This window comes from Drosophila sechellia, chromosome 3R, assembly GCF_004382195.2.
Source record: "Drosophila sechellia strain sech25 chromosome 3R, ASM438219v1, whole genome shotgun sequence".
NCBI lineage: Eukaryota > Metazoa > Arthropoda > Insecta > Diptera > Drosophilidae > Drosophila > Drosophila sechellia.
In genome coordinates this window covers 22,832,520-22,860,237 of record NC_045952.1, presented here as the reverse complement: position 1 = coordinate 22,860,237, position 27,718 = coordinate 22,832,520, and the positions used below count along the sequence as shown (strand labels likewise).

At 42.7% G+C, this 27,718-nt stretch overlaps 2 protein-coding genes across 3 annotated transcripts; one reads left to right on the top strand and one right to left on the bottom strand.

Annotated features, from left to right (window-relative positions):
• The first annotated feature begins 160 nt into the window (after positions 1-160).
• LOC6607725 (zinc finger CCCH domain-containing protein 14) lies at positions 161-3,967 on the top strand. The gene is made up of 5 exons (XM_002032452.2): positions 161-354; positions 446-671; positions 727-2,991; positions 3,054-3,323; positions 3,381-3,967. Exons 1-5 carry the CDS (start codon positions 313-315, stop codon positions 3,605-3,607), a joined length of 3,030 nt encoding a protein of 1,009 aa, XP_002032488.1. The 5' UTR covers positions 161-312; the 3' UTR covers positions 3,608-3,967.
• Positions 3,968-4,025: 58 nt separating this feature from the next.
• Positions 4,026-27,718, bottom strand: LOC6607724 (protein crumbs). 2 transcript variants are annotated; one of them, XM_032723222.1, is made up of 14 exons: positions 26,921-27,718; positions 13,040-13,384; positions 11,737-12,729; positions 10,946-11,266; positions 9,895-10,421; positions 9,050-9,594; positions 8,885-8,990; positions 8,625-8,819; positions 7,794-8,565; positions 7,546-7,728; positions 5,695-7,455; positions 5,502-5,626; positions 5,022-5,435; positions 4,026-4,955 (listed from the first exon to the last, which is right to left on the bottom strand). In XM_032723222.1, the coding sequence occupies exons 1-14, from the start codon at positions 27,150-27,152 to the stop codon at positions 4,725-4,727; spliced, it is 6,750 nt and encodes a 2,249-aa protein (XP_032579113.1). In that variant the 5' UTR covers positions 27,153-27,718; the 3' UTR covers positions 4,026-4,724. The 2 variants fall into 2 exon arrangements, with proteins under 2 accessions (XP_032579113.1, XP_032579114.1); XM_032723223.1 differs by lacking the exon at positions 10,946-11,266.

The following is a 27,718-nucleotide window of genomic DNA, read 5'->3' as shown; positions in this document are numbered from 1 at the left end:
TTGAATTTCAGATGTTTTTAATTTGCAATTTTAATTTGAAACGAAATTGCTGTAATAACTATTTATTATTTTAAAGGTATGTTTATTGAAAATCGATATATTCATTTTTAAACGTGCGAATTAAACGTGAATACCTCTTATGTCAAACGCACACCCCTAGTTATGGATATCGGAGCAGCTGCGATATTTTTTTTGGGAGATTTTGCCATTTTCTAATGTAATAAAAAGTGGAGTGTAGCCACAAAGTAAGCGTAAATAGTAAATGCTCGCGGCACATAAACAGCGGAAAAGGCGATAGATAAACCAGCGAACATGGAGTGCAATCTGGGCAGCGAGATTGGCCAGAAGATGCGCGTAAGTCATTGGAAAAAAATCAATGAACTCGTTATGGATACCACTCGGATTGGATACTCCAATACTATATGTTTTTCCACTCAATTAATAGAGCGCCGTAAAGGCAAAGCTGCTGGAGCTGGGAACCGGAGGATCGGCCGGTTTTATAGACGATGAATTGCCGGACTACGTCATGGTCATGGTGGCCAACAAGCGCACCAAACAGCAGATGAACGCCGAGCTAAATCTATTCCTAGGCGATCAGACTGACCTCTTTGTCACCTGGCTACACGAAGTGCTGCAAAAGCTCCAGGAGGTCACACTCCCTACATCCAGTGGTATGATGGATATCCTCATCATACTTATGCACCCACTAACTCTAATTTTTTTCAGCTTCCAGCAAGAAGCGCAAGTCTCGCGGCCAGGAGAAGGACAAAAAAGGATCCAAGAAGGATAAGCGACCGCACCGAAAGTCTGGAGATGAGCTGTTGGAACCACAGCCAAGTTCCGCAGATGCCATGCCAATCATCAGTTCCATCACGGATGTTTTTGCCGAAGAGCTACTCGAGAAGGCAAAGAAAACCATGGACATGGATCTCAGTGCCAAAGATGAGATCCTGCACAAAAAGAAAAATCGCAAGTCCATTGAGGATGAGGATGCATCGGCCAGTAGGGCTCTGGATGTGCCCGCTGTCTCCGAGATCAACTCAACTACTACCGGTGTTAACCGGCAAAAAGACCTCGCCGAGCTGGCCGAAATCCAAAAGAAAATTCATGCAGCCAAGAAGCATTTACGCCAGATTGGCGAGATCGGGGATAAAAGCGATGAAGACGATGAGGATCTGTTGAACTTGAGCGCGCGGGAGGAGTCTGTAGACCAGGAGCCAGAGGAGGATCCCCCGCAATTGGAGGCGCCACCGCGAAAAGCTAAGAGCCCCATTATTTTTAACAGACGCGAGAAAACACCCGAAAAGCGTCCAGAGGCTGAACCGGAGATCGATTCTCGCCATCAGGAGGCGGAGGAGATAAGCCCCAAAAAAGATTCTACGGTTGACAAGGCCAAGGAAGATCGGTCTGAAAGGCGATCTGTGCATGACCGTCTTGGTTTAAAGGCCCAAACGCCGGGAGATCGTACGCAGCGCAACCAAAAGGAGCTCTATGTGCCGGCCCATCGGCGACGGAGCGAGCTCGAGGCCACCAAAGAGCGCAGTCAAAGAGAGCGCTCCCGAGAACGACGATCCAGCCGCGATACCCCTAGAGACACCAACCGTAATCACCGCCAGCGTCGTTCGCCCAGTCCGGAGGCTCCAAGTACAAAGCAACGCATTGGCTCTCAAGTTATTGTGGCCGTTAACAAGCCACCGGAGCCGTCGGACGATGAAGATATGGCCGATAAGCCAGTCAACTCCGTGATTAAGATCAAGCCTAGGCCAAATGTTTCGCCCAGAAGACAGGCCTGCAAGAACCTCCTGTTGCGAGCAGTGGCCGACGCGCAGCGTTCTACAATCCTCGCCAAGACTTCGACACAGAAGGAGGACGAGGATGTGGGCAGGGACACAAGTTCTCTAGGCAAGCGCAAGTCGGTGGATAAGAATGATCAGATAAGTAAACGGAATCGCGAAAGGAAACGAAGAAAGAGAAGTGCACAAGGCAACGAACTCTTCCGGCGCACCACTCGGGAATTAGTGGTAAATGTTACACAAAGGGATGGCAAGAGTGCTCGGCGGTCCAACGAGCGTCGCGCCGAGATCAAAGTGGTGGAGGAAGAATATACGCCAAGCCTGATGACTGAGGACGTCGATACGTATGTGCCGCAATTGCTGACCAACGTGGATGAATTGGATTTGCACATCAGCTCCCACGACGAGCCAAGTCCCAATTCCGGAGCCCTCAAGACTCAGTTTGTGGTCACGTTAAACGGCGACAAAGCTCTCGGAGGTAAGAATGGCAAGGGAGGCGCCTCTCGCAAGCGGCCGAGCAACTCTCGTAAACGCTCCTCCTCACCCGTATCCACGTCACAAGTGTCCTCCTCCAATATTGAGCCCACGTCCACGACGGTTGATAAGCGACGCCGATCCAATCGGGATAGAAGCTTCTCGCCATCGCCGAGACAGAGCAGTGGGTCACCCTCCCTGCCGACAACACGCAGCATCAATCGCAGCGAGGTTCGCCGGCAGCCTCAGGAAGTCAAGAAGATCATCATAAAAAATGACACTGATGAAGATGATGAAATGCACGGGTCGCCGAAGAAACGATCACCAAACAAGCGCCAGCCAGTGGCGGCAGCTAACACATCGGCCAATGGTCACAAGGACAATAAGGATAAGGCTAAAATCGAGGAAGGCTCGACAACTCCACCGCTGCCAGCCAAACCAAAGGCGCGGGCGGATAAGAAAGCTTCAAGCAAGGAGAAATCCGTAAGATCTAATTCAGCGGAGACGTCATCGCCCGCCAAACCTGTCAGCGCGTCTACTTCCGTTTCTACAACTACCAAAGCCAAGCACACGCCCATTCGCTTCACTCTTAAAAGTGAGGACGAGCCGAGTGCGAAAAAGAAGCGTCGTTCTGGCAGCCCCGATCGTGATGTCGCGGCTCCGGAGAGACGCAGGGTATCCATACGCAATGCGGAGGACAGGAAATACGACAACTTGCCGGCGTGTAAGTGTATTTTTTAAATTTAAACAAATTTGAACAATTACTTAAAACCTTGCCCCATTTAGTGAGCGCGGTTAGCGTGGATTCCACCGTGCTGAAGGTGAACAAACCAAAGGAGCGCTGTAAGTATCATCCAAACTGCACAAAGCAGTTCTGCGAATACTACCATCCAACGGCGCCGTGCAAGTCTTTCCCCAACTGCAAGTTCGCGGACAAGTGCATGTACTCGCATCCGAAGTGCAAGTTCGACATGGCCTGCATGAGCATAGACTGCAACTACGCCCATGGCGGTCAAAGGGATCTAAGCCATGTGCAGCTTGCTGCTCCACCACTATGTAAGTGATATCCTTTATTTACTTTTACGAACTCACAATTTTTTTTTTAATTTACAGCATCTCACGTCATCCCAGTCCAGAATTACAAGTCGATATCGGCTCCTGTTACATCCACGACTGCGACTACGATGTGCAAGTACTATCCCAATTGTTCCAAGCTGGGCTGCACCTTCTATCATCCCAAACCCTGCCGCTTCGGCAAGAACTGCGTAAACAAGCTGGAGTGCATCTTCTACCATCCAGAGATGCAGAGCAAATTCAAGTGGGTGGCATCTTTGGGCTAATGTGGACTGCACTTTTGTTTAAATGATATTTAGCAAATGTACTCTAGACTCCTGGCCATTGGCCACTATTGGATACCCCCTTATTTCGAGTGTATGATTAGGCGAGCTTGGAGTTTTTTCTATCTATATACACCGAGTTGTATACCTTACATATTTAATCTTCATTATTATTTGCATTCATCCTACTGCTTATAATTATCAACTTGTGTATTAGTCATTAGCAGCTCGCTCACATACATGATAAACGTAACTAAAATTTGTTGGTCTTGCGAATTTGTTTGCATTCAAACCATAAGATACACGTCAAGGTAAAGGTGACGAATAAATTTAGCAATAGTTGCTACAAATTGGAAAAGAAAACGATTTTTATATATGGTTTGCCGGGTGCTTTTAACTGGATAATTGAATAGGCAATTGATTGGAAAAAGTCGAAATATTTAATATTTATTATATAGTACAGTCTCTTAAGTTTACGCTTAGATATTCTAGAGCAAAATATGTTTTTTATTTGATTTACTTAACCAATACTTTCTCTGTTCTAGTTGTCATTGCTTTTCGTTACTATATTTTTTTTTTTTTGTTATAAGGCCACATTTACTGATATATATACTCGCGTATATATAGGCATATAGGATTTTCGGTTTTTAATTACGATTTTAGCTCAGCTAATTTAGTTTAAGAGTCGGCAAACAATCTTATTTACAAAAATACTCGTACAATACATTTGATGGGCTTCCTTGTGGAATGCAAAGGGGAAATCGACGTCGGAGCTCAACTTTGTTCGCAGCTTTAGGATTACATATACGAGAAATCGAATACTGAATCTAAACTATGGGAACATAACTACATAACGACTATAGGGCGGTACGTATGTCATCTAAACTACTAGAATAAATAGACAACGGCATTATTAACTAACTAAAGCGTAGGCAGGGATCGGGGAGGTGGAAACCTGGCTGCTGCTGCTATTGCTTTGAGCACCTTAAGATGTAAACCATAACTAGGGGCCAACTTAGTACAAAACATTGCGTTACTCCTACAGCTAGGTGTATATGGGCGGATTTAAAAATATCTTTTGTTTGCTTTGCTAATCGTCGTTCATGCTCAAAACTCAAAACTAAATAAGTCGCTCTTCCGGCGGTGGCTTCAGCACGTTGTCCATTTCCAGCCGTGGGTTGCAGTACTCTTGCGCGCTCGGGCTGTAGGTGCCCCTGGTGGCCCGCTTGTTCCTGGCCATCACCAGGAAAGTGCCCAGAAGGGCTCCCGCGATCAGCAGCAGCACCACCACTACGGGAATTACAATGATGGCAATGTCTGTGGTCGAGGGTCCGTCCTCCTTGGCCGTAATCTGAAATAGAGAAGAAATCAATATATAGTTTTTCATACATTGAATTTGTAGTGTATCAAAACTTACCGGTGCTGTGCAGTTCTTGCCCGCGAAACCTTCCGGACACTCGCAGTAGTAGTCCGGTTTTGCGCCGCAGGACTCTACGCAGCGACCGCCGTTGGAGCAGAGGTCCGTAGCGTTGCAGGGATCCGTAAAGTTACAGTAGGCTCCGCAATAGGGTTTCTGGCAGATGCACTGGAAGGATCCGGGCTTGTTGAAACACCGGCCCAATCCGCCGCAGTAATCTCCCTCCACGTTGCACTCGTCGATGTCATTTTCACAGCGAAGGCCCTCGAATCCGGTGCCCTGGCAATCGCACTCGTACCTGCCGACGAGGTCCTTACACTGACCTCCGTTCTGGCATGGATTCGATTCGCACTCGTTAATGTCCTGCTCGCACAGACGACCAGTGTATCCCAGACTACATTTGCACATCGGTACCTAAAGAGAATAAAGTGTTCCGATGAATAAGTGATCAGTGGGGTATATCATTTGTAGGCCACTTACCGCTCCAGTGGTCAGGCAAAGGCCACCGTTGTCGCAAGGCGTTATTTCACAGAAGGGAATGTCACACAGTGGACCCTCGAAGCCAGGCACGCATGTGCATGTAAAGTTATTTCCAGTTGAAGCATCTGCAAGGAGAGAAGAATGATAATCGTTGAAAGAAATAATTGTATCATAATGATGGGGCATCACTTACTGAATCCATTTTGGCAGGTTGATCCGTTTCGACATGGCTCGTTCTCGCAGGTCATTTGTTTCAGCACGTCGCACTGCGGGCCCATATAGTCCTCCGGGCAGTCGCACACATACGAGGCGATAAGATCTGTGCAGTTGCCACCGTTGTGGCACGGCTGATCCGCACACTCGTCGATGTTCTGCTCACAGTGCTGACCCTCGAATCCTGGCTGACACTGGCAGAAGAAAGCTGCCACCTGGTTGATGCAGGTTCCGTTGTTCAAGCATTCCGTGTTAAGGCACTCGTCGATGTCCGTGCCGCAATCATCGCCCTCGAATCCAGGCTGACAGGTGCAGGCGTACTCATCCGATGGAGACTGACAGAACCCGTCATTTTTGCAGTCCGACTGGAAGCACAGGATGCAGCCCTCCTCAGGTCGTGTGGCATTTAGACGGAATTGGGCCTTTTGCTGTACTGAAACATTGGTGCGCGAATACAGTTCCGCCATAGAGAAGTAGGGCAGTAAAAGATCGCCCACCCTTGCCTCTCCCACACAGCCCTTGAACTGAGAGCCCTGCTGGGCGGACAGAGTGGATCCTCGTGCTTGTCGCGACTCTGGCATGCCACCCAAGTAAACCTGGGTACTCGTAGCGATCAGGGACTGGAAGGCCGCTTGGTCAATGTCCGTGGAAAAAGCCGGCGTCGGATCTACCATCGATTCCCATCCCTTCCATCCACCCTCCAGTTTGCTGTTGTGTGCCCTGAGGTAAATGCGACTCCATTCTCCGTCAGTGTTCTCCTTCTCAAATCGTGCAGACTCGCCAAAATGCAGTGCACTGAGCTTCCAGGTGATGGTCACTCGTCCTCCGTTTACTCCAATTTCAAAGAATCCGTCCACATTGTCGATGTACAGGAGAGTTCCTCCAGCACGAGTGCGGAAGGCAATATCAATCACCGGTTTAAGGGTCTGCTTGGGAGCCGTTTCACTGACAATATCGTCAGATTGCGACTCCTGGAAGTAGAAGAAGGCGAGTGGACTGCGTTCCTGACCAGTGAATGTGGTGTTAGTAACACACTCATAGCCATCGTCCAGATTTTGGCACAAGCTCTGTCCCGGACATGTGACGTGTTGGCAGAATTCTATCTCCTGACAGTTCTTTCCCTTGTACCCGTTGGGGCACTTGCAAGTGTAGTCGTTCCATGTGTTCCTGCACTCGGCATTATGGAGGCAGGGATTCTTTCTGCACAGATCATCGGACACCTCACCAGGTAACACGGAGGCGCGGTCGATGGTTACAGCGCCCAGAGGTTTGGCATTCACTTGGACATCTGTCACGTTCAGGGAATACATCTCCACAATCAGGTTGAGCGAACCGTTGCTGACCTTCACGTCCTGGATTATGCCCTTAAAGTAGTCCCTGCTGTCGTCCGCCTCCTTGGGCACAGTTGTGTCTTCAATGGGTACTCCTGCTCCCGGAACTGGAATTATTCCTGGTTCTGTGGTCGCTCCCAGAAGAGACTCGCGTGTGGGTGCAGGTCCGCCCAAGTAAAGCACCTGTGCGTCCAGCAGACCCGTCGTGGACAGCGTCTTGCGGAAGTACTCGGTGCCATTGAGCTTGACCTGCACGAGCGTTTGATTGCGCACCACCTCGATCAGGTGGTTATAGCCGTTGTCCAATTTCTGGCCACCAACGGTGTAGGCCTCCGGAGTGCCGCTGAACTGCATCTTAACCAGCAGTTCTCCGCCATGTAATTTGGCCGCCACATATGAGTCTCCAATATCTGTTAAAGTAATAGGAAACCGGATTAATTTATTTAAATTTGAAATAAATTTGTTTAAAGAAGAATGAGTTCATTTAGATTTTAACTTACTTTTAGTAGGGGCTTTGCGTGGATCGGTGCCCAAGTAAAAGACTTGACCGGTTGGCTCGCGGGTACGAATAAACATGGAAATGTCTAGAATGGATCTAATAGCTCGCCTAGCCACATCTGTGGTCTCCACAATCACAGCCGAGTGGGTGGTATTCTCATGGCCAAAAGTAGCAGCAGTCATATCTAATAATAGGGAAATCATGATTTTTCAAAATGTGGATGCATTACCTCCATTTAAGACTACTTACTGTGCTGACATGTGTGTCCAAAGAATGGTCTGGGACAATGACAAGCGAAGGTGTGCCAAAGGTCCGTGCATTCACCGTTCGAATGGCAGGGATTCGGTTTACATTGCTCGGTGCGCGGACAACCGCTCTGGACATTTTCCAGCTTGGTATAACTGACATTCGCATCCTGCTCCTCGGGAAAGATCCATTTACCATTGACCATTATGTCTTGCATGCAGCCCACAAAAGCTGACGGTTGGTGGGTGAGGTGGCGCAGATAGGACTTCAGATTGGGAATGGTGCCGCCGAGGTATGTGCGCGGGAATGAAGGCTGGCTATTGTTGGCCGTTTCATAGGAGCCAACCGGAAAGATAGCCTGCTCGTCGTTGGCCGAAAGGACTAAATGCGAAGTGTTTATGGCCACAAACACCTTGTGCCAGTTGCTATCGTTCAGCTTCGATCCGATAAACACGCCCTCCCACTTATTTAGGAGCGAGGAATGTAGATTAAGTCGTCCATTAATCAGCTCCAAAATATAGCTAACTGGTTCATTCTTTTCGCCGGTGGTTCCAAAGGCCAAAACTCCGTTGGGCAGTGTGGTCCTAAATTGTAGATTAATGTCGTAGCCCTCCTCGCGTTCCGTGGTAACCGAAATCAAGCTAGTGGCCACCATGGACAGAGTGGTGGTCTTTTCGCACTTATCGCCCTGGAAGCCGTTCTCGCAGGTACAGTTGTACAGATGAGTTACCTCGTTGATCAAATACGGGAGACAAGCGCCACCATTTAAACAAGGCTGTAACAAAGGGATTAAAATTAGTATTAAGATCTATCTTTTTTGTTTGAGAGACTTACATTCTGGTCACAGCCTTTGAGAAGAACGGAACAGTTTTTGCCTCCATAGTTCGCATCGCAGTCGCAGTCATAGTCATCTATCTGGTCATAACAAGTGCCCCTCTGGCAGGGATTATAGCGATCACACTCATCTATGTTGATCTCACAGTGGGTGCCCTCGAAGCCAGGTTCGCATTCGCAGGTATAGGTTCCAATCTGCGAGTAAACACAAGTTCAATATTAATTCTCATTCTTCAAATATCATAAATTTGATAACTTACCCCGTCATTGCAATTTCCGTGTTTGCTGCATGGATTACTGTCGCACTCATTAATGTTGATCTCGCAGTTCTTGCCAATGATGCCGGGCACACAGACGCACTCGTAGCTGAGGATTAAGAAGGTTAAGCCACGAATTTAAATGGGATCGCGCTGCAAATGACTTACCCGCTGGCATTCTCAAAGCTAAAGGGTTGGCTAAACACCTTGGGCAGATCCGTGAACCTACTCATTTGGTAGAGCGTCATGTTCGAACGCTCTAGGCAGTTGCCATTGTACTGGCAGGGATTACTCTCGCACTCGTTGATGTCCTGCTCACAGTTCTTTCCCTTGTAGCCGTTGTGGCAATCGCAGAAGTAGTCCTTAACCCTGTCCAGGCACTTGGCACCATTCGTGCACGGATTCGAGAGGCATTCGTCTATGTTCAGCTCACAATTCTCGCCCTCATAGCCGGTGCCACTGCAGTCACAGCGGAAGCCACCCAATTGGTCGATGCACTGACCTCCATTCAAGCAGGGATCTCCCACACAGTCGTCAATGTCGATGTCACAGATGCGACCCGTCATTCCCGGAATGCAGTTGCAGGTGAAGTTGTTGATCCTGTCGATGCAGGTGGATCCGTTCGAGCAGGGATTACTACCGCACTCATCGATGTCCACTTCACAGTTCTCGCCGTCATATCCTGGTTGACAAACGCACTCGTAGGCATTTATCTAAATCATTATAAGTTGATTAAATATTGTTTGTATAATCTTCATTAATAGAGAAAATATTGGTTTCGCTCAAGCACTATTAAAAGGACATAGCGATTTAATTGGAATTTCGAGGGACAAGCTTACTTTCAATCACATATAATCGAAAAGAATTATGTGTATTCTAAGCTCCCACTCACTTGTCTCAAAATCCGATGCTTTCCGAATTTAAAGAAAAACAACTAATTACACTTTAGTAACAAACTAATCCTCAGTCACCAGCGGCAGACTCGGATCCAAGTCCGACTGCCATCTACCTACCTTGTTGTGGCACGTTGCTCCGTTGAGGCAGGGAAAGCTGAGGCATTCGTCCACATCGGAATCGCAGTGGACTCCGGTAAATCCAGGTGTACAATAGCACTTGTACGATCCCTTCTCGTTCTTGCAGATACCATTGCCGCAGATCTTCGGATGTAGGGTGCACTCGTCCACGTCGTTGCCACAGGTGCGTCCAGTCCATCCCCGGGTGCACTTGCATTCGTAGTCTCCATTCGGTAGGTCCACACATTCTCCGCCATTCTGACACGGTTGTGTGGCGCACTGATTGCACACCTTGTTCTCCGGGCAGAGGCACTGATTCTGCACACATACCATCGGTTCCTGGCAGTTCAGGGGCGAACAGTTCTCGGCCTTCTCGCAACGATCTCCCGAATAGCCGACGGCGCAATAGCAATGAGTTCCGTTCATGGAGCAAGTGCCTCCGTTTAGGCACTTTCCATTGGTGGCATTGCAGTTGATGGGTGTCAGGGCAGAAGCTCCATCACCCGTGCTCGTTTGACAGTTGTAACCTGGGAATGATGCTAGAGATTAGTATGCAATAGGACTTTGTTTTACTATTTAAGTAACTAAATAAATAAATAATTAAAGGTATATTTCTGATTTCTTCAAGTGTTTTACCAAATATTAATTGTTTAACAAGATCTACTTTTCTACATATTTAAAGTTAGCTTATCTGGGGTTGCACTAAAAGTTTAGAATTGGTTAGATTTAAACTTGAATCTTGAATGAATCCACAATTTTAATTATTCTGGCATGCCTTTTGACTTCATTTGAGATTATTCTTTTGCAAAATAGGGGAGTCCCTCGTTCATTTCCATGTGATAACATTTAATAATTTCCTGTGCAATTCTTAGTTAATAACTTTCTAAGTACTGTGGGAGAGTGGATTTAGACAGGACTCTAGTCGAAATCAATATCATTTTAAACCCAAGAACCACAAGGGCCATTAACCGCATGCAAATTAAACTCCCTTAAGTGGATCATCAGTGGCATGCACACTTTTAGGACAACCCCGGACAAATGTATGCCAAACCTGTGTATCCACTAGCACAAATACAGGAATAATTGCCACTATAGCCCAGGCAGGTGCCACCGTTCAAGCAGTTTTCTTGGGGACATGCATTCAGGGAGGCCGAGCGTTGGGTCTGAGATTGCAGTGGCTGTTGTGGTGGTTTCCTGCTACCCGTGGTCGTTCCCACCGGTGTTCGGCTGGTTGTTATTGGAGGTATCTTGGTTGTTGTTGTTAGGGTGTTGGGAATAGCTGGGTTAGGGTTTGCTGTTGTTCTGGGCGTTGTTGTTGGCTCTTGTTCTGGTGTCGGTGTGGTTGTTGTTGGCAGGCAGTGACCAATGGGGCCTACGATTATTACCCATCAAACGCAACATGGTTTTATACAATACAAGATTGGGGCATTAGCTTATAGCGAATAAAACGGGCAGATATATACATGTAGTGTGGGTAATGGCGACGTGTGTTGTCAAATGAGCAAATGTCTATGGATGTCAGATGGATAATGAAACTCTACAGGAACCCCTTTTTAGCAAGCTACTACCGCATCCATTCGACCTACTTAGTTTTAGCTCACAACGCTTGCGTTTGAGCCACTCGGGCGATATGTAGCGCTTCTTCTTTTCGCTGGGGCACAGCGTGGCGTCGAGAATGTCCAGCTCGAGCGGAGTCAGCGGCTCCAAGTCGGAAGCTTATATATATCCCAATTGGTTAGGTGGAGAAATTAAGACCGTAAAACCCAAAGTAAGCGAGTGAATAGTCATGCAGTACCCAACAAATGATCCCCATAACCGGAAAGAATGGAACGTTGAACTCACCCGATGAGCCTGGCTTACACACGCACTTGCCGCCTACGCACTCCGAATCGATGGGGCACTGCTGGGCGCAACTGGGTGCGATTTGGCACAGTTCGCCAGTGTACTCCGGCGGACAGAGGCACTGGAAGCCGATGGGCTTGTCCAGGCAGGTACCGCCGTTCAAACACTGCTGCGTCTGGCATGTCATGGGTCGATCACAAATCTCGCCGCCCCAACCATCCAGACACTGGCAGGTGTACCATCCGTAGGTATCGAAGCATCTGCCGCCGTTCAGGCACGGATTCTTGTCGCACTCATCCACATTCGTCTGGCAGAAGGCACCTGTGTAGCCTGTGCCGCTGCAATCGCAGCTGAATCCATTGATACGGTCTATGCAGCTTCCGTTGTTCTTACACGGCTGTGAGGCGCACTCATCCGTGTCCACCTCGCACCTGGCACCAGCGTATCCTTTGGGACACTCGCAGGTGAGTGCTCCGCTGCCGCCAATCACCACACATGCTCCATTGTTCAGGCAGGGGTTCGTCTGGCAGAGTGGGTGGATGTTCACCTCCGTCTCGCAGTGCTGACCACTGTGGTTGGGATCACAGAAGCACTGGTAATCACCGCGTGAGTTCTCCAGGCAGGAACCACCGTTCTCGCATGGATTCTTGGCACACGGCGAGCCATTGTCCTTCTGGCAGTTCTTTCCCGAGTAACGTGCCGTGCACCGACATTCGTATCCCTCCGGACTGGACGAGCATGTTCCATGGCCCATACAGGGATCATTCAGACAGAAGTTGTCCGGCAGTCGGGTGAAAAGATCGTGATCGCTGCAGGGACCCGGGGTCAAGGGACAGTGACCAAAGACCACATTCTGCACCGTCGAGTTGTTCACAAACTGCAAACCTGGTCCATCCAGAAGGCAGCCGGAGAAGGAGTTTCCCAGTATCAAGATGGCGTCCTTGTAGCCAATGTCCTGGTTCGTCAGGAACTGACTGTTGTACGTGGAGTTGGCTGGAGAAGAAAGTGAAATTAATTATTAAGATTAGCAAACTTTCTTGGTTGGTTTCCTCTATGCATTAACTTCTCGCACGTATTCTTAACAATCGTTTAATTGATTTTTCGAATGAGTTCATCACTGCCCATGTTCTCCCTCTATTTAGTTAGCCAGCACAATTGCATTACTTAACCCTCGTGATGTGATTCACTTCCATGTGCTTTGCTGCATTGCACGATTGTCCACGACTGACCCGAATGAGTGGGCGATAGAGCCCATTCCGTCTGAAATCCAATTTGGGGCAGCCAGAACGGCATGGTAACTTACCAAATATGCTTGCCGCGCGATCCACATGCAGGTAGAGATTTCCGTACTCGTACTTGAACTGCAGCGTATGCCAGCGGTTGTCCAGCAGTTGGTAGGGCAGCTTGACATCCAGCCGGTTGTTGGGCCCATGGACGGCGGGTCCAGCCAGTGAGATTTGCAGAAAGTCATTGAGCACTGAGATTACAATGGAGTTCTTGTTGTACTGCTGGGCGAGGATCTCGCCGCCGCGGCACGAGCGAAAACTAATCGCCGAGTGGTCCCAAATGGGCATCGGCGTGGTGAGGCGGAGGTAAGTGGAGCCATTAAAGTACGCCTCCTTCGTCGGCACCGCCACTGAGGCGACATCTGCAAGAGAAGATCAAGATTGCCAGGGTTAGAGGGATTAGCCGATGCACTGGGCAGTACGTGTAATAAATAGTTTGAAATATAAACAGAAATATCTAAGAAGTTCATGTATGTGCAGCTAATTTGAACTACCCTATTCTCTAATTACAATTTCACTTGAAATCCAAATTAATTTAATTTAAAACCGGAAAACTGCAGTAATTCAGAGTAACTTTTTCGCTGAATGCATCGGACTGATGGGTGAAATGAATGAAATAAAAGCATGACAAGGCCAGGTCGATTTGGTTCGGGCCAAGTCAAGTCAAGTCGGGCTCTCATTTAACTAATCGCATTTCATTCGCATTTGGCCAACGCATTTGTAACCGTAGACTTCCTCATTTCGCGTATTTGGCACACGGCAAATGGCCAATTGGTTTACTTTGGCTTACATATTTTCCCAGTGCTGTTCAGTTCAGTTCAGCATTTTCGCCGCGTCTCTGTCCATTGCTTTCAGGCTAAAAAAGTGTTTTTTCTTTCGACTAGCATTGACCAAATTAGACGAGTTGCCATGGCCCGGCACATGCCACTTAAATGGTAATCAGTTAAAATCCCCCTCCTGTCTGCTCAACTTTCGTTTGCGCTGATCACCAAAGCGCAGAATCAATTTCAGTTAAAGTAGGAAAACAGCCGCAGCCGCAGACCAGAAGACTCCATAACTGACTCCAAGTCGTTTTTCTCATTCACATTTTCTAAACAAATACGTAAAAATGGCCAAATGGCGAAACTAACTAGCTTTTTCTTAGGACCGAGTGCACAAGGCGTTAAGATCTGCGAAGAGGGAAACTGTGAATATGTACCAAATGTACATACAACTTAAGTAGACTTGCATGTTCATAAGCTAGTTTTCATCAATATAGTCTGCAGATCAAACATGAAAACAAAAACCCAAGCAAAATCTTGAAACGGAAAGAAAGCGGCACAAGAAAAAGTTATTAGCGAAAGGAAATCGAAACAAAAATCGGCGAAACCTTTCGTTTTTATAAATACGATTTTTTATACAAACAAATTTCTGTACAATAAGTTAGTTATTAAAAACCAGGAAGCTTGCTATAATTCAGTGCTCAAAAAGCTTATTATGAATAATTGCTTTCACTGGGATGAATTAGGCAACTGTCGATTTATTTTGCATAAATTATAAGCTTTTCTTAACTTTTTAATACTTTTTACATATTGATGGTTGCCATTTATGATTTTTTAACAACTTGGTGTCATTCAAAAACTTAAAAGACCATTGTTGTTTCAATGGCACTGTCCAAGTTGAGGTTTATGACTAAAAAACAACATTTACTTAATTTTATTTCCACCTCAACATCGTTGGCACATGTGTACTTGAGTATTTTTGCACTTCCCACACAAAGACGAGATCATTTTAGCACCTCCTGGCTCCGATGAACCCGTCGGTGGTCCGCTGTGCCCTTTGGGCTGCCCTGACCCATGGCAGCCACGAGCTTAGAAGGTGCTTGCGGGACTTGGAAGACATGGGGAGACCTCGACAGAACCCGAACCGTGTTAAAGCACAGCGGGCAACAAAATACAATACTTTATGAGGCCATCGATTTTGCTGGCTCTTTTTGCGCGGTCTTCTCAAACATTTTATTTCGAACCTATTTAAAGGCGATTTGCTTCGCTATTTGCATTGACAGCAAGCGCGCTGTTGTTGTTGTCATTTCTGTGATTATGTGTGCCAGGTAAGAAGGGGGCGTGGCCGGGAGGCGGGCAGCCAAGGTGTAGTCAGTGAACAAGTAAATAAGTCGCCAGCAAAGTAGCTCATAATTATATTATACTCACGTACGAAACTATGCAGAAAAGTATTCAAAAGTTAAACGGCAAAAATGCTATAAAAATCACACATGTACACGGAGAGAAATGAAACACTCAATGTGTGTGGAATTAAATTAATTAACGACTGCATTTACTTATGAGTATCTAACAAGTAGGTTCATTTAATATTAAAATTGTGCCCAAATAATATAAAACATTTAATATATATATTATTATGTACTCGTAAAACCAGAATTCCGTTGGTTTTGGGCTTTTATTTATTTAGAATTAATTTTTTTTTTTAATTAATTTATTTGTGCTTTATCCCTTATATATATATGTACATTTCATTAAAGCTAATGGTATAATTTGGTATTTACAGTGTTTAGCTAAGGCTTTCATCTGAAATATTTATTAATTATGTCTAGTTGACCTGTTTTTAGTTTTTTGTATAACAATATTTATTATTTATTAAGGAAAACAAGGGAGAAGAAAAACCTTAATTGACTTACAACTAACTTAAAAAACTAAGACTTGAAACAAAAGATTGTTAATATTGTATTTTTTGTTGAACTTTTTGTACACCTACTTTTATATGTAGGTACTTAGTGTTTGTGTAATAAGGTAAGTTCATTATTAATTTTAACAGCTTGTTTTGGCATATTTGAAGTTTTTTGATATGAGTTTGAGCACATCTACCCCAAACAGGTGACCCATACATTAATATTGGATTAAAAATTGTTTTAAAAATTATGATCTTATTGGATATTGATAATTTAGATTTACGATTTATTAGAGGGTACAGTGTGCAAATAATTTTATTAACTTTCATAATTGTGTTGTTGATGTGGTATTTAAATGTTAGTTTTTTATCAAAAATTATACCCAAATATCGAATGTTGTCAACCCATTGTATTGGAGAGTCTAGTATTCGCAACTGTCTATCAGGAAGATAACGAGGTTTCCTTCTTTTTGTAAAAAATATAGCATTCGTTTTATTAGGGTTAATTTTAATTTTCCATTTTTTGTAATATATGTCTAATTCATTTAAGTAACTCTGCATGGATTGATTTATCTCGCTGTACGAGAAACCAGCACTGTAGACAGCGGCGTCGTCAGCAAACAGTGAAAGTACACAGTTTGTAGCTTGTGGAATATCGTGTGTAAAAATATTAAACAATGTAGGTCCTAAGACAGAACCCTGTGGCACACCTGCATTTAAAATTCGTCTAGCAGATTGACTACTGTCCAAATTAACGCTAAAGTATCGATGTGTCAAAAAATTTTGAACTATTTTAATGAGGTATATGGGAGTTCCAATCATCTTTAGTTTGTGCAACAGTCCGTCATGCCATACAGTATCAAATGCAGCCTCAATATCAAGTGTAACCAGCCCTACAGATTGTTTGGATTGGATACTTTCTTTAATATAATTTCTTAGTTTTAAGGTCGGCAGTATGGTATTTAGACCATTTCTAAAACCATACTGTACCGTTGGTAGTGTGTTGTGTATGTCCAAAAATTTCACCAATCTCAATTTAATTAATTTTTCCAGAATCTTGGACAATCCGCTTAATAGGCTTATTGGTCGGTAGCTTTCAGGGTTATCAGGAGGTTTTCCTGGTTTGAGAATTGGAACTATTTTTGCTATCTTCCAATCCCGTGGGAAATAGCCTGCCTGAAGACAGTGATTGGCAATGTTAACAATATGATTAATGGCGCTTGTAGGAAGGTTTTTCAAGGATATATTAGGTATTCCATCAATTCCAGGAGATTTTCTAGTATGGAGAGCTTTTACAATTGAAAAAACCTCTGGATAAGTGACTCTACAAATTTCTGCGATGTTGTTTGGGGTTTCAGCTATAGATTGTAAAGATATTTTGACTTGGTCAATTGTATTTTGGTTTGAATATGAATGTGTCAGATTATGCTTCAGTTGAAAGACATCAGCAAGAATATTCGCTTTTTCTTTTCCAGAAGCGTATATTTCATCAGCTTTACTTAGACACGGAACAATTTGTTTTCTTTTTTTAATTGCTTTGGTTATATTCCAAAAGGGTTTGCTGCATTTATCCAGCTTTTGAAGTTTATTGTTCCATTTTGCATTATTATAAATGAAAAGCTCTTTTCGTATGATGTAATTTAAATGATCACATCTTGATTTTAGTAATGGATGACGTGACCTAAACCATTGTCTTTGGATAATATTTCTTGTTTTAAATAATTCAGTTATATGTACAGGGAGTGTAAGCTTGGAGTGATGTATAGGTTTATGAGGGACTGCTTTAAGAAAGGCATAATTGATTACTCTAGTGAAAGAGCCGATTAAATTATCAATATCCAAAGTCGATATCTGTGAGCAGTTGACAACCACCTCTTCAACCATCAGCCTTTCATTTATAATTCTCTTAAAAAGCGCCCAATTTGCCCTTCCCAAAATCGGATATGTTTTTACATTGCGCATAAAATTTGTAGAGTATTTAATAACCACTGGTAGGTGATCAGAGGAAAGCTCTTGCATTACTGCTGGATTAGCCAGCTGGTTAGGGATATTAGTGAGGCATAGGTCCAATGTTGATGCTTTTGCTTTATGGTTATGCGGAATATATGTGGGTTGCGTAGGGTACAAAATACTGAATTTTCCCAGGTCTGAAAGTTCATTGAGAATTTTGCCCCAACCATTGGCTCGGGTACACTTCCATGCTCTGTGGCGCGAGTTGAAGTCCCCGCAAATTAGAAAATTTCCATTTATTTGTGAGATCTTAAGGAGATCAGATCTATACAAACTTTTTAAATGATTATGGTCCCAAGATAAATCACATGAACTAGGAATACATTTTGAAGTATTTCCAGCAAAGTAAATAGAGTAAATTTTTAGACTGGAATTAGAGTCAGTGTTGATTTGTATACCTACATTTTCAATAACATGACTTTTAATGCAGGGTATTTGTTCATGTATCAATGTGTTACTAACTGCAATGGCAACGCCGCCTCCCCTACTTTCCTTCCTGTCATTTCTGTATATAGTGTATTCGGGTATATTAAAACGGTCACTATGAGTCAGCCACGTTTCATTTATAAGTGCTATGTGAATGTGATTATTTTCTAAGAACTTGATCAGTTCTATACGTTTGTTTCTAACGGCACGAGCATTCCATGCCATAATATTCAAATTATCAATAAAATTATTTGTTTGTGTAAACATACTTAATCGCTAACTGAGAAATTACTTGAAATTGCTCTCCCTTATTGGAGCATTCATTAAGTCTTGTTATTAATTCAGACAAAAGAGAATTTATCTCTTCACATGAAAAGAGATTAGTTTCATTTGTGATATTTGCTTTGGGATTAGGCAAAGTATGAATATTGGTGAGTGCATTACTATAGCTACCAAAGTTGAGTTGTTGCACTCTCTTAGTTTGAGTAGGCAATGAGATCTGGGGTTGATTTCCAAAGAGAGCAGATGGAACGATGTGTTGCTTAGAATTCCTCATTCCATGAGCTTCCAAGTTATTTCTTCCAATGCGTTGTGATGAGCGTTTGGAAAGTAAATTGAGATAAGAAATTCGGCATGGGCATGTCAGTTCTGTCGATGGATGGTCGCCTTTACAGTTAGCGCATTTTTTGTTGTTTACGTCCATACATACGGCAGTCTGGTGTGATCCAGCACAATGGGCACATGATGTTTTAACTGAACAATTATTTGATCCATGTCCAAATAGTTGGCAATTGTAGCATTGAGTAATTTTATTCTGCAATTTCACTTTATACTCCCAGCGTACTTTAGTGTGGTTGACATACATAAAGTTTTTGCGCAGTTCCTTTACTGTGATACTTTTGTTAACGAAATAAACAATGTACAGTAATAATTCATGATCAGACTTAGTTTTCTTTTCCACAATTTTGACTTCGGTGCATTGTAATCCTAGGTTTTGTAGCATGGATTTGACAGTTTCAATTGGTAGTTTATCCAGCCCGGATAAAATGGCTTTGTATGGCTTGTTTGATCTAGTATCGTACGTGTAGAACTCACAGTTATGTTCCTTGAGTTGGTTACAAGCTGCATTGAAACAGTCCATATTTGGTAAAAATATTTTAATTCCAATTGAGATGGTTTTAATAAAGTAATCATCAGTTTTAATTTTAGCCATTAGCTCGTGTACAAATTTTGTATTTTGTTTAATTAATGTTATAGGAGGTGGTTTGATTATTATTTCATCAAGTGTGTCCGTTTCAATAGGTTTATCATCATTATCATCGTCTAAAGTTTGTAGTGGACGAAAATAATTTGTAAATTGCTTGGAGCCCCGTTCGTTCTGGCGCTCCACTAGTGGTTTATTCCTTTTAGTACGCATTTTTTCAACGGCAGATGCTTCAGCATCACCAATTGCATCACTTGAACGTTTGATTGTAGTCCTTTGCGAATATCACAATTAAAGAAGAAAACAGAAAATATCTAATGTACACCACAATGTTCTCAGAGAGAACAGAAGATAACGATCGCAGCGTTCAATTTTTACAACCGCGTTCGACAAGAGCTAGTCGAAGACTTTTGGGCTTTTATATAATCTATCCATTGAGTGTTTAGATTGGCCGCAAATAAACGGAACGGAAATTTCATAATCATAACCAGCGGCAAGAATTCTATTTCCATTTTTTATGGCATTTTGCCGTTTTTCGAGTTTCTGTTTATTATTTTCAGTTGTGTCATGAATGACTCGACTACGGATTCGAGCTGATACTGCAAAACTCTGGATTAATTCTGCTCCGGAGAGCGGAAGAATTCTTTTTAGCGGTGCCATAAAAGAAACAGTTTAATAGTTTCTTTCGCCTTTTGTCAAAAGCATTCTGGGCATTCGGCTGTAAATGCTTTTTAAGCTTTTAATGATGTCTCGCTTGGAGTTTTTTGGGGACAAAGATTGTTTTGTGTCGGTTCTTAGAAAGAGGCGTGTCCAATAATCAGAATTTTAAATGATCTTTATTGTGACAGCTTTGAGATGGTCAACTATTTTCGTAGATTAAAGTACTTTGAAAGTTCCTATTGTACTCCCCTTGCATAATCTTTTTAAATGAATTTGAAAGTATCTTTGTGAAAGTATCTGTATCTTCAATATAGTATAAACTATATAGTTCCACAGAGATCAGGCATCTAACTGCTACTTAAATGATGAGCAGCATTAAATAGTAACTCACTATAGTCGTTCATTGAAATTTATAATTAAAAGGCTGACCATCATGCTTTGCAAATTGTTTTGCCCACTAAATGGGTATAAAGTAATTATTTCTTTGAGTTGTTTCCCTAAAAATGCTGAGCCCCTATAGTTAAGTAAATCTTTCAATTTAAAAGAGAAAACGCTCTGTTTCTTCAATCCATCGTCGAGATAATCACTCATTTTAAGTTGCTCCATTTCAGGTTTCCCATACTATTTACCACCCGTAAGAAGCGAGTGATTTATGCAGCAAACAGTATGCGAAAAACGCGCAAAACTTTTCCATGGAGGAAATGAGTACTGCCAATTCCTGTCCCGGCCCCACTCACACCTCATCAAGTTGGCCGAAATGAGAGGCTCTCTCCAGTAGACCCAGTTAACAAAAACATTCAGCCCATTGCAACAGCCAACACAACATAAGTAGATGTATGCAAATTGGCTCAGCTCGCTTTGCTTTGGTTTTACCTCTGGCTCTGCCAGTGCATTTTGCATTTCGGATTTTGCACTGCATTCTGTTGGTATGACTAATCAGCGTCAGCATATGCAAAAAACAATGCCGCCCGAGTGCAATACCAACGTGGAGTGCCTACATACAGCTGCGGTCACAATAATAGCAGCGATAATGAAGTGATTAAACATGTAAAAAAACTCTAAATGGATAATACCTTGGTAGAAATATAGAAAATTGTAGATGTACAAAAATCATCAAAATTAATATCAGTTTTGTACGATTTTTCAACATGCCATCAACCACCACCTTTATTTTTATCTTAGTGGCAGCTGTGCTAACATACATCTAAATGCATATTGACTTCGTTAGCCAATGTCACCAGAAGCTACTTTGGCTTCTTTTTTAACGAATTTTTCACTATTCTAAAGCTTGAAGAGCTCTTTTGAATAGTTATTCCCCATACCTTCTTCCCCTTTTTTACATACATGCAACCCTTATCCCAAGTTGCAGGTTCGATGTTTGGCCACAACAAAACAGGTTGCACGTTGCTAACTGGACTAAATTGAGCGGTTGCCGAGGATTTTTTTTAACTCTCCCTTAAAGAGAAAATCCCTTTAATAAAATGATAAATTGAGATAATAAAACCACTGTAATTTAAGATAATGCGTACAATTCGATAGAGAAAGTCTACTAAAGTATTGAAATGCTTTGAATCTAATATTTTTTCCTGTGCGACTATTCGTTTTTTGTTGATGCGGGCAGCTCTCTGCATTTGGTCATACCTCAATTCTTTTGGCTCGGTTTAAATGGTGTATGAGTACTACATGACTACTATGTTGCCTCACTTGGCAGCCCACACAAAAAACACGTTAACTGGTGTTTGTGGATTTCAATTTTTGCTCTAAATACTTTTTACTTTTTCCGCAGCTTTTGAGTAACTGAACGCCCACGAAAAATAAATAAATTTCATTTTGCACTCGATTGTTTTGTTGTTTTCATTTCGCTTATCGGATGTTCAGAAGTTGCATAAATTAAATTTGACCAAATTTACTTTTTTCCGTTTCTGTATTTAATTTGTTGGCTGTTGCAACAACAATAACACTGTTTTTGTTTTGTCTAATTAAGTTCGAAATTTTTTAATTGCACTTTAATTGTTGAGTTTTCGTTTTCAGTTTTCGGTGTCTGTTCGTTTTTTTTTCTATTAATGGAAAAGTGAAAACGTGTCGCGATTAAAATTTAATTATAGCTTGTTGATAATACGATTATCGAAAGGGCTTAATTGCACTCGATGTTCAATGATCATGAGAGCTAGAGATATTTTTATATATATATGGGTAAATGATCACAAGGAAGGTCTTAAACAAAGATAAGCGGAAAAATAATGAAAATGTGTTTTTAATAGTGTTTTTTGTTGAAAAATTTAAGGAAATTAAAACGGTATTAAAATTTATTAAATTAATTAATTTAAAGAGGAAATTGGAATTTTAATAAAAGTTACCAAATATGGATAGAGTTCCGCTTTGAATATTTATGAAACTAATGTGGGTTTTGATTTCGGCGATTCAACAGTCTCTTAGGAATTCTTAAGTTATCTAAGCCACGTTGAAATCAAATAGTTATATATTATAAAACGGTATCTTCGTTATGATAAATAGATGCAAACTGTAACAAAGATAAGAACTCTCTTTCAAACCGCTTTTATAAACGATTAGCTTCGGCCAACAATATTTCTAGGGTACATAGAATATAGTATTCCCTGTTGAAAATGATTTCATTGTTGCGTTACCTGAAGTCAACGCCTTTCTTCTCAAGATCACTTAGTTCCCAGTCCATCGCTCTATTCTATAACTTACACATTTTCATGTCTGACTGCACTTTAGACCCGAAGAACACATTGCTCTAAGCTATCCATTTGTTCCAACACCTCGTTGGCGAGAAGAAAGAGCCCAAACGAAACTGAGATACGAATGCGTTCCCACACTAATTTCCGCTTTGGCTTCCAAGAAATGCGGTGAGGAAATATTTTTAAATATTTAAATAAAACCGCTTCGGCTACACAATATGGTAACAATACATTGAAGCGGCCAGAAGCTAATTAGTTTTCATAAATGAACGTTTCCCATGAAAGCTGCAGATTATCAGGCGAATCACACAACAAATCCGCACCCACTAAAAAGTTCGAGTGCGTCACCAATCCAGTGGATTTGCTCAGGTTACTCTCATGAAATTGTGCACGAAATCAAAATAGAAGGTAGTAAATAATGGCAATGATATCAAAGCAAACCATATCAAGGTTTCATATCAGCAGAAGTGTGAAAAGTTTGAAGTAACAATTGAAGTTGAAATGAGTTCATGAATTATTTCATTTCCATGTAGTTAATTCATTTTTCTTTTTCTGCCATACCGTACTTGTCTATATTTAACCGTGTGAATAAGTCTTTAAACAGTTAGTGTTTATTCATTAATATCTTGGTTCTGGGAAGAGCAAGATGACTCTCAAGCGAAAAGACCCCCGAAAATAAATGATTAGAATGGGGCAAACTCAAAATTAGAGTCGCTTTTTTTCTCCCCCGCTCTTTTGGCGCCGTTCAAAATTGTGTGTGTGTTTTTTTTGTTTTGTTTTTGGAGCCACCTCTGCGCAGGCGCGCCTGGGAACCAGTTTTGTGGCAGCCAGTGGTGTGTTGTTGCTCGACCGCTTTCTGTGTGTTGCCAACAAGGCGGCCCTTGTACATTCTGTGGGCCTGGAAAAAGGGGCGGCCAGACTCGTTCACAAACTGACACAAAGCAATGAACTGTTGAATAAAACAAAACCGAAAACACGCCTGAGAATCTTTTCCGGTGCGTCCCCAAAGAGCAGCACCATCACATCCAACAGAACCACTAGAAACACCAGATCCACCGGAATGAACCTCTAGAACCTTCGGAACCCACAACCTGGGCAAACACAGACTTCTGGAGTGTAAACGCAGTCCGTGGGCGTTGCACCACGGAAAGGTTTTCAAAATAAATTAAGGGCTGTGAGTAATTATGAAAAAAAAAGTAAAAAATCATATCAGTAAGTGACTTTACACTTTCAGCGGGGCATCTTATGTGCAGTAGAATTAACTTATAGAAGTAATAATTGCATGTATATATATTTTATTATGTATAAAATGGCTGCTATCTTATATAAGCTTTAGTTTGTGTGCTGAGCACCACGACATGCAAATAAATAATAAAACCACGCATGCTGCGCCCGTTAATTGCCTTCAGAACCCAATCTCCAATTTCCCACCTCAATTACCAAACAATTTTTGTTCGATTTTGTTGCGTTGCGGCCCACGGTATCGTTGTTGGTGTGACTCAATGCTAACAATGGAATTTGTTGTTGCTGGCAGTACGCTGCGTATGCAAATAGCGACAGATAAAACGGCACTACGTGATCACCGCGATAAAGACAATCCAACGGATAACATTGAACAACGCCCACAACTTTTAAACATTTGTTTGCATCGAATAAATTTTTGAAATTATTATCGTGTAAAAGCGAAAGCTGCCACTGTCTTTTCAGTTTAGTATAATGTTTTCTCATATTTGTGGTTTTTGTGCATCGGTAATTTCCCAAGGTGGCTGGCTAATCGATGCAGTCGCAGAAAACGGGCAACATTGCGAGGAGAAACTTAGAACTATGCAGTTGTCTCGACTTTAAGTTACCTCATTGCAACTTTCTATGCTTAGTCAAAAATCATCACAAGTTTCCACATCCCAATTATTTCGGCTATAACCATAATAGGTCCTGAGATCTGGGCTCTGCATTCTCAGTATTGCATTCGATTCCACTTCCGCCACAATTCCCCACTCCCCCACTAAGTACTGGGTAATGAAGTACGCCCTAACCTTTAAAGGACTGGGGCAAATCAGTTCTTTTTTAGTTATACTCTGGCTATTTTTATAGACCTGGCTAACGACTTGCACTAATGGCCAACGTCAGGCAATGGTCGCGGCCGGCTGCGTAGGCCCACGGAACATGGCCCACGACCCGCGTCACGGCCGATTGCACTTTAACACTTGACCAGGTTGAAACACCGGACACCGGAGAGCGGAGAACGCGGGTGTGTCCAGCGTACAATTTCCATTCCATTCTCGATTTCCATTTATGTACGTGCAAGAGAATTTCCATAAACTCGCGGGGTCACGTGTTGTTATCGTTAACGCAATGCAGGTAGTTTTGGTTCATTTGTGTTTTCCCTCCACTTTTCCAGCGTGCAGAGTATACCTGCGCCGCGATTTTCCCCTGAAAATTATGGATTATATCTGTTTAGGGCGGAAATTCAAACGAAAGCCGTACAGAAACCACTCTCGAAGTGAAGATGACGCTGATGATCTTCGCTGTCGGTGTCTGGATTTTACGATGGAAGCTACCATAAACCAGTTGCTGTGATGCCTTTCAGGGATTTCCCAGCCCAGACATTCATTTTCTCTTTCTTTCATTCTTCGGTTTTCCTTGTCAATCATAAACCAAAGTCATTTGATAAATTCTACGATAAAAGGTATACCAGAGTACCGGGCCTATTAAAAAGGTTGGTTCATACACAAATTAAAAGAAAATGTGTTCATAGAAATGAATGAATAATAGCTATTTATTAGGGCTTTCCATATATTTTCAATTTTTTAAACAGTTGAGGGGATGCATTTGCACTTTTGTTATTAAGCTGGAAATTTGTTTACTATTAGCTCCAAGAGCTGATAAACTGGTTTACTATGTTTTCGCTGCACTCCAGGGCTTTCCCTACTTCGAGCTGGAAAACTCTTTCTCTATCTGTGCTCCCTTTTCCTGAGTGTTCTCCTTATCAACCTATCAACGGAATTGCGGTATTGCTGACGTTGAGTTGGCCGCGCTTTTGCAACTGTTGTACTTCACTTTCCGGCCAAAAGATAAGATTGCGCGTAACAACAGCCGGATGGTTGGCCGTTTGGAGGGTTGGTACTCGAATTGTAAATAAATAAACCCAATTATTAAGGTCGTTTTTGCACAATCCGTTGGAAAAAGGGGGGCAGACAATGCTAAGCCAGCCACACAATTGAGCCGCGGACAACATGTAACAGAAAATTACACATAATGAGTCAGCAAGAGTTGTGAATCAATTATTATGATCGTTATGCGATAAGTTTCAGAGATTTCACTGTTGTGATATCGCTAAAAGCGATTTGAAAATGCAGACAAATGAGGTGTTATTACCAAAAGATCGGACCAGTATCAACAAATGCAGAAACAATAATTTGTTACGTTTTCCGTTATTTACTTAAAAATTTTATATCCATTCACGTTAAAATATCTCTTCTGGTTTCAGTTATTAATTCTTCTTGGCCAAGATTGCTAGTGTCAACCGCATTTGAAGCTATAATTTGATTAATTATCTCGCTCAGCGACTAAAGTTGTGAAGTTGTACTATACTAAATATAAATTTATACGCAATCGAAGCTAATACATTGCTCAGCATTCCTTTTGCTTGAATGATAAGACCGAGTCCACAATCAGCTTCATGAGTCACTTCTTGAAGGAAAACCCGTTGAACGAGTTTTTCGTAGGCCCGAAATCATTGGAAATCCAAATTCCTTTTACCCAACATGACTTTTCCGTGGGCCACATCCCCAAAACACACGAATTCCCCCACTCACACACACTTATGACCTGTTGCTCTTTTTTTCTATTATGAGCTTTGGAAACATCAGCAAATGTTCAGGCTGAAGAATGCATGTGGCTCAGCATATAAACTATTTACAGTGTGACTTCCCTAACTCAATATCATTAACTCATTAAGAATAATTTCAAATTTACGGAATCGTATATGAGGCTTAAAGACAATAACAACATTATAAATTCGATTTAAAATGGGTAAGCATCGAATATACATTTTAAAAATTTAAAACGAGCAAGTTCAATGCTGTGGAGTTATCACTGTAGCTTAAGAACCGTGTAAACACCGCGTTGCTCTCTCATGTCTCCATCTTTGCTCTCTCCTCCTGAATGTCCTCGACAGCCTATCGCCCTCCCTCTCACTCACTCGCTGGCTCCCTCTCAGGGTTCTCTCTCACCTGTTGCTAAGTAAATAAGTATGAAGAGCGGTATCCATTGAGGCGACGAATAAACTGAAATGGCGCGCTTGAGCAAATGCGACGTAATTTGAGCTGCGCTTTTCGTGCGGTCTCGACTTCTTGCTGTTGTTGTTGCTGTTTCTACTGATGCCGCCACTGTTGTTGTTGTGGTCGTTGCTGTTTGCCGCTGTTTTTGTTGTTGCGACAGTGACGCATTGGCGATTTTAGCCATGATCGCTGATTTGTTGGCTCAAGTCGTGTTTTCGTATTGGAAAGGGTTGTGTTTGGCTAGATATTATTGCTATTCAAACGATACTCATTGAGCTTGTTGTTGTTGGTAATTGCATTCTCCCTTTTCTTTCTCCTTTTCTCTGATCCACGCAAACACTCACACGCACACACACACTCGCGCGCAATCGGCACTTGGATTAGAACAGGTTATTTTTATTTTTTTAAAGTTATATTCCTCTCTTTCTGCTAGTTGTATTATTTGCACACTTTCGCACGCGACACTTTCTAGCCTGAATTTGAATATTGAGCACAGAGATTCCGCTTTGAGCCAACTAATTTGCCATTTCTTCCCAGGCCACGATTCTGAATCACACCAACACACACAAACATGCGAGCGCTGAAGACTTGGCTTAAAAGAGAGGTGCGCTGTTCTTGTTGTTGTCGCTGCCCTTTTGAACTGCAAGCAGCACACACACACGCGCGCGTACATACATTGGCCAAAACGGGGCGAAAAAAACGTTACGAGCGCGAGCGACCAATAAAACGCACGTACGAGCAGCAAGAAAA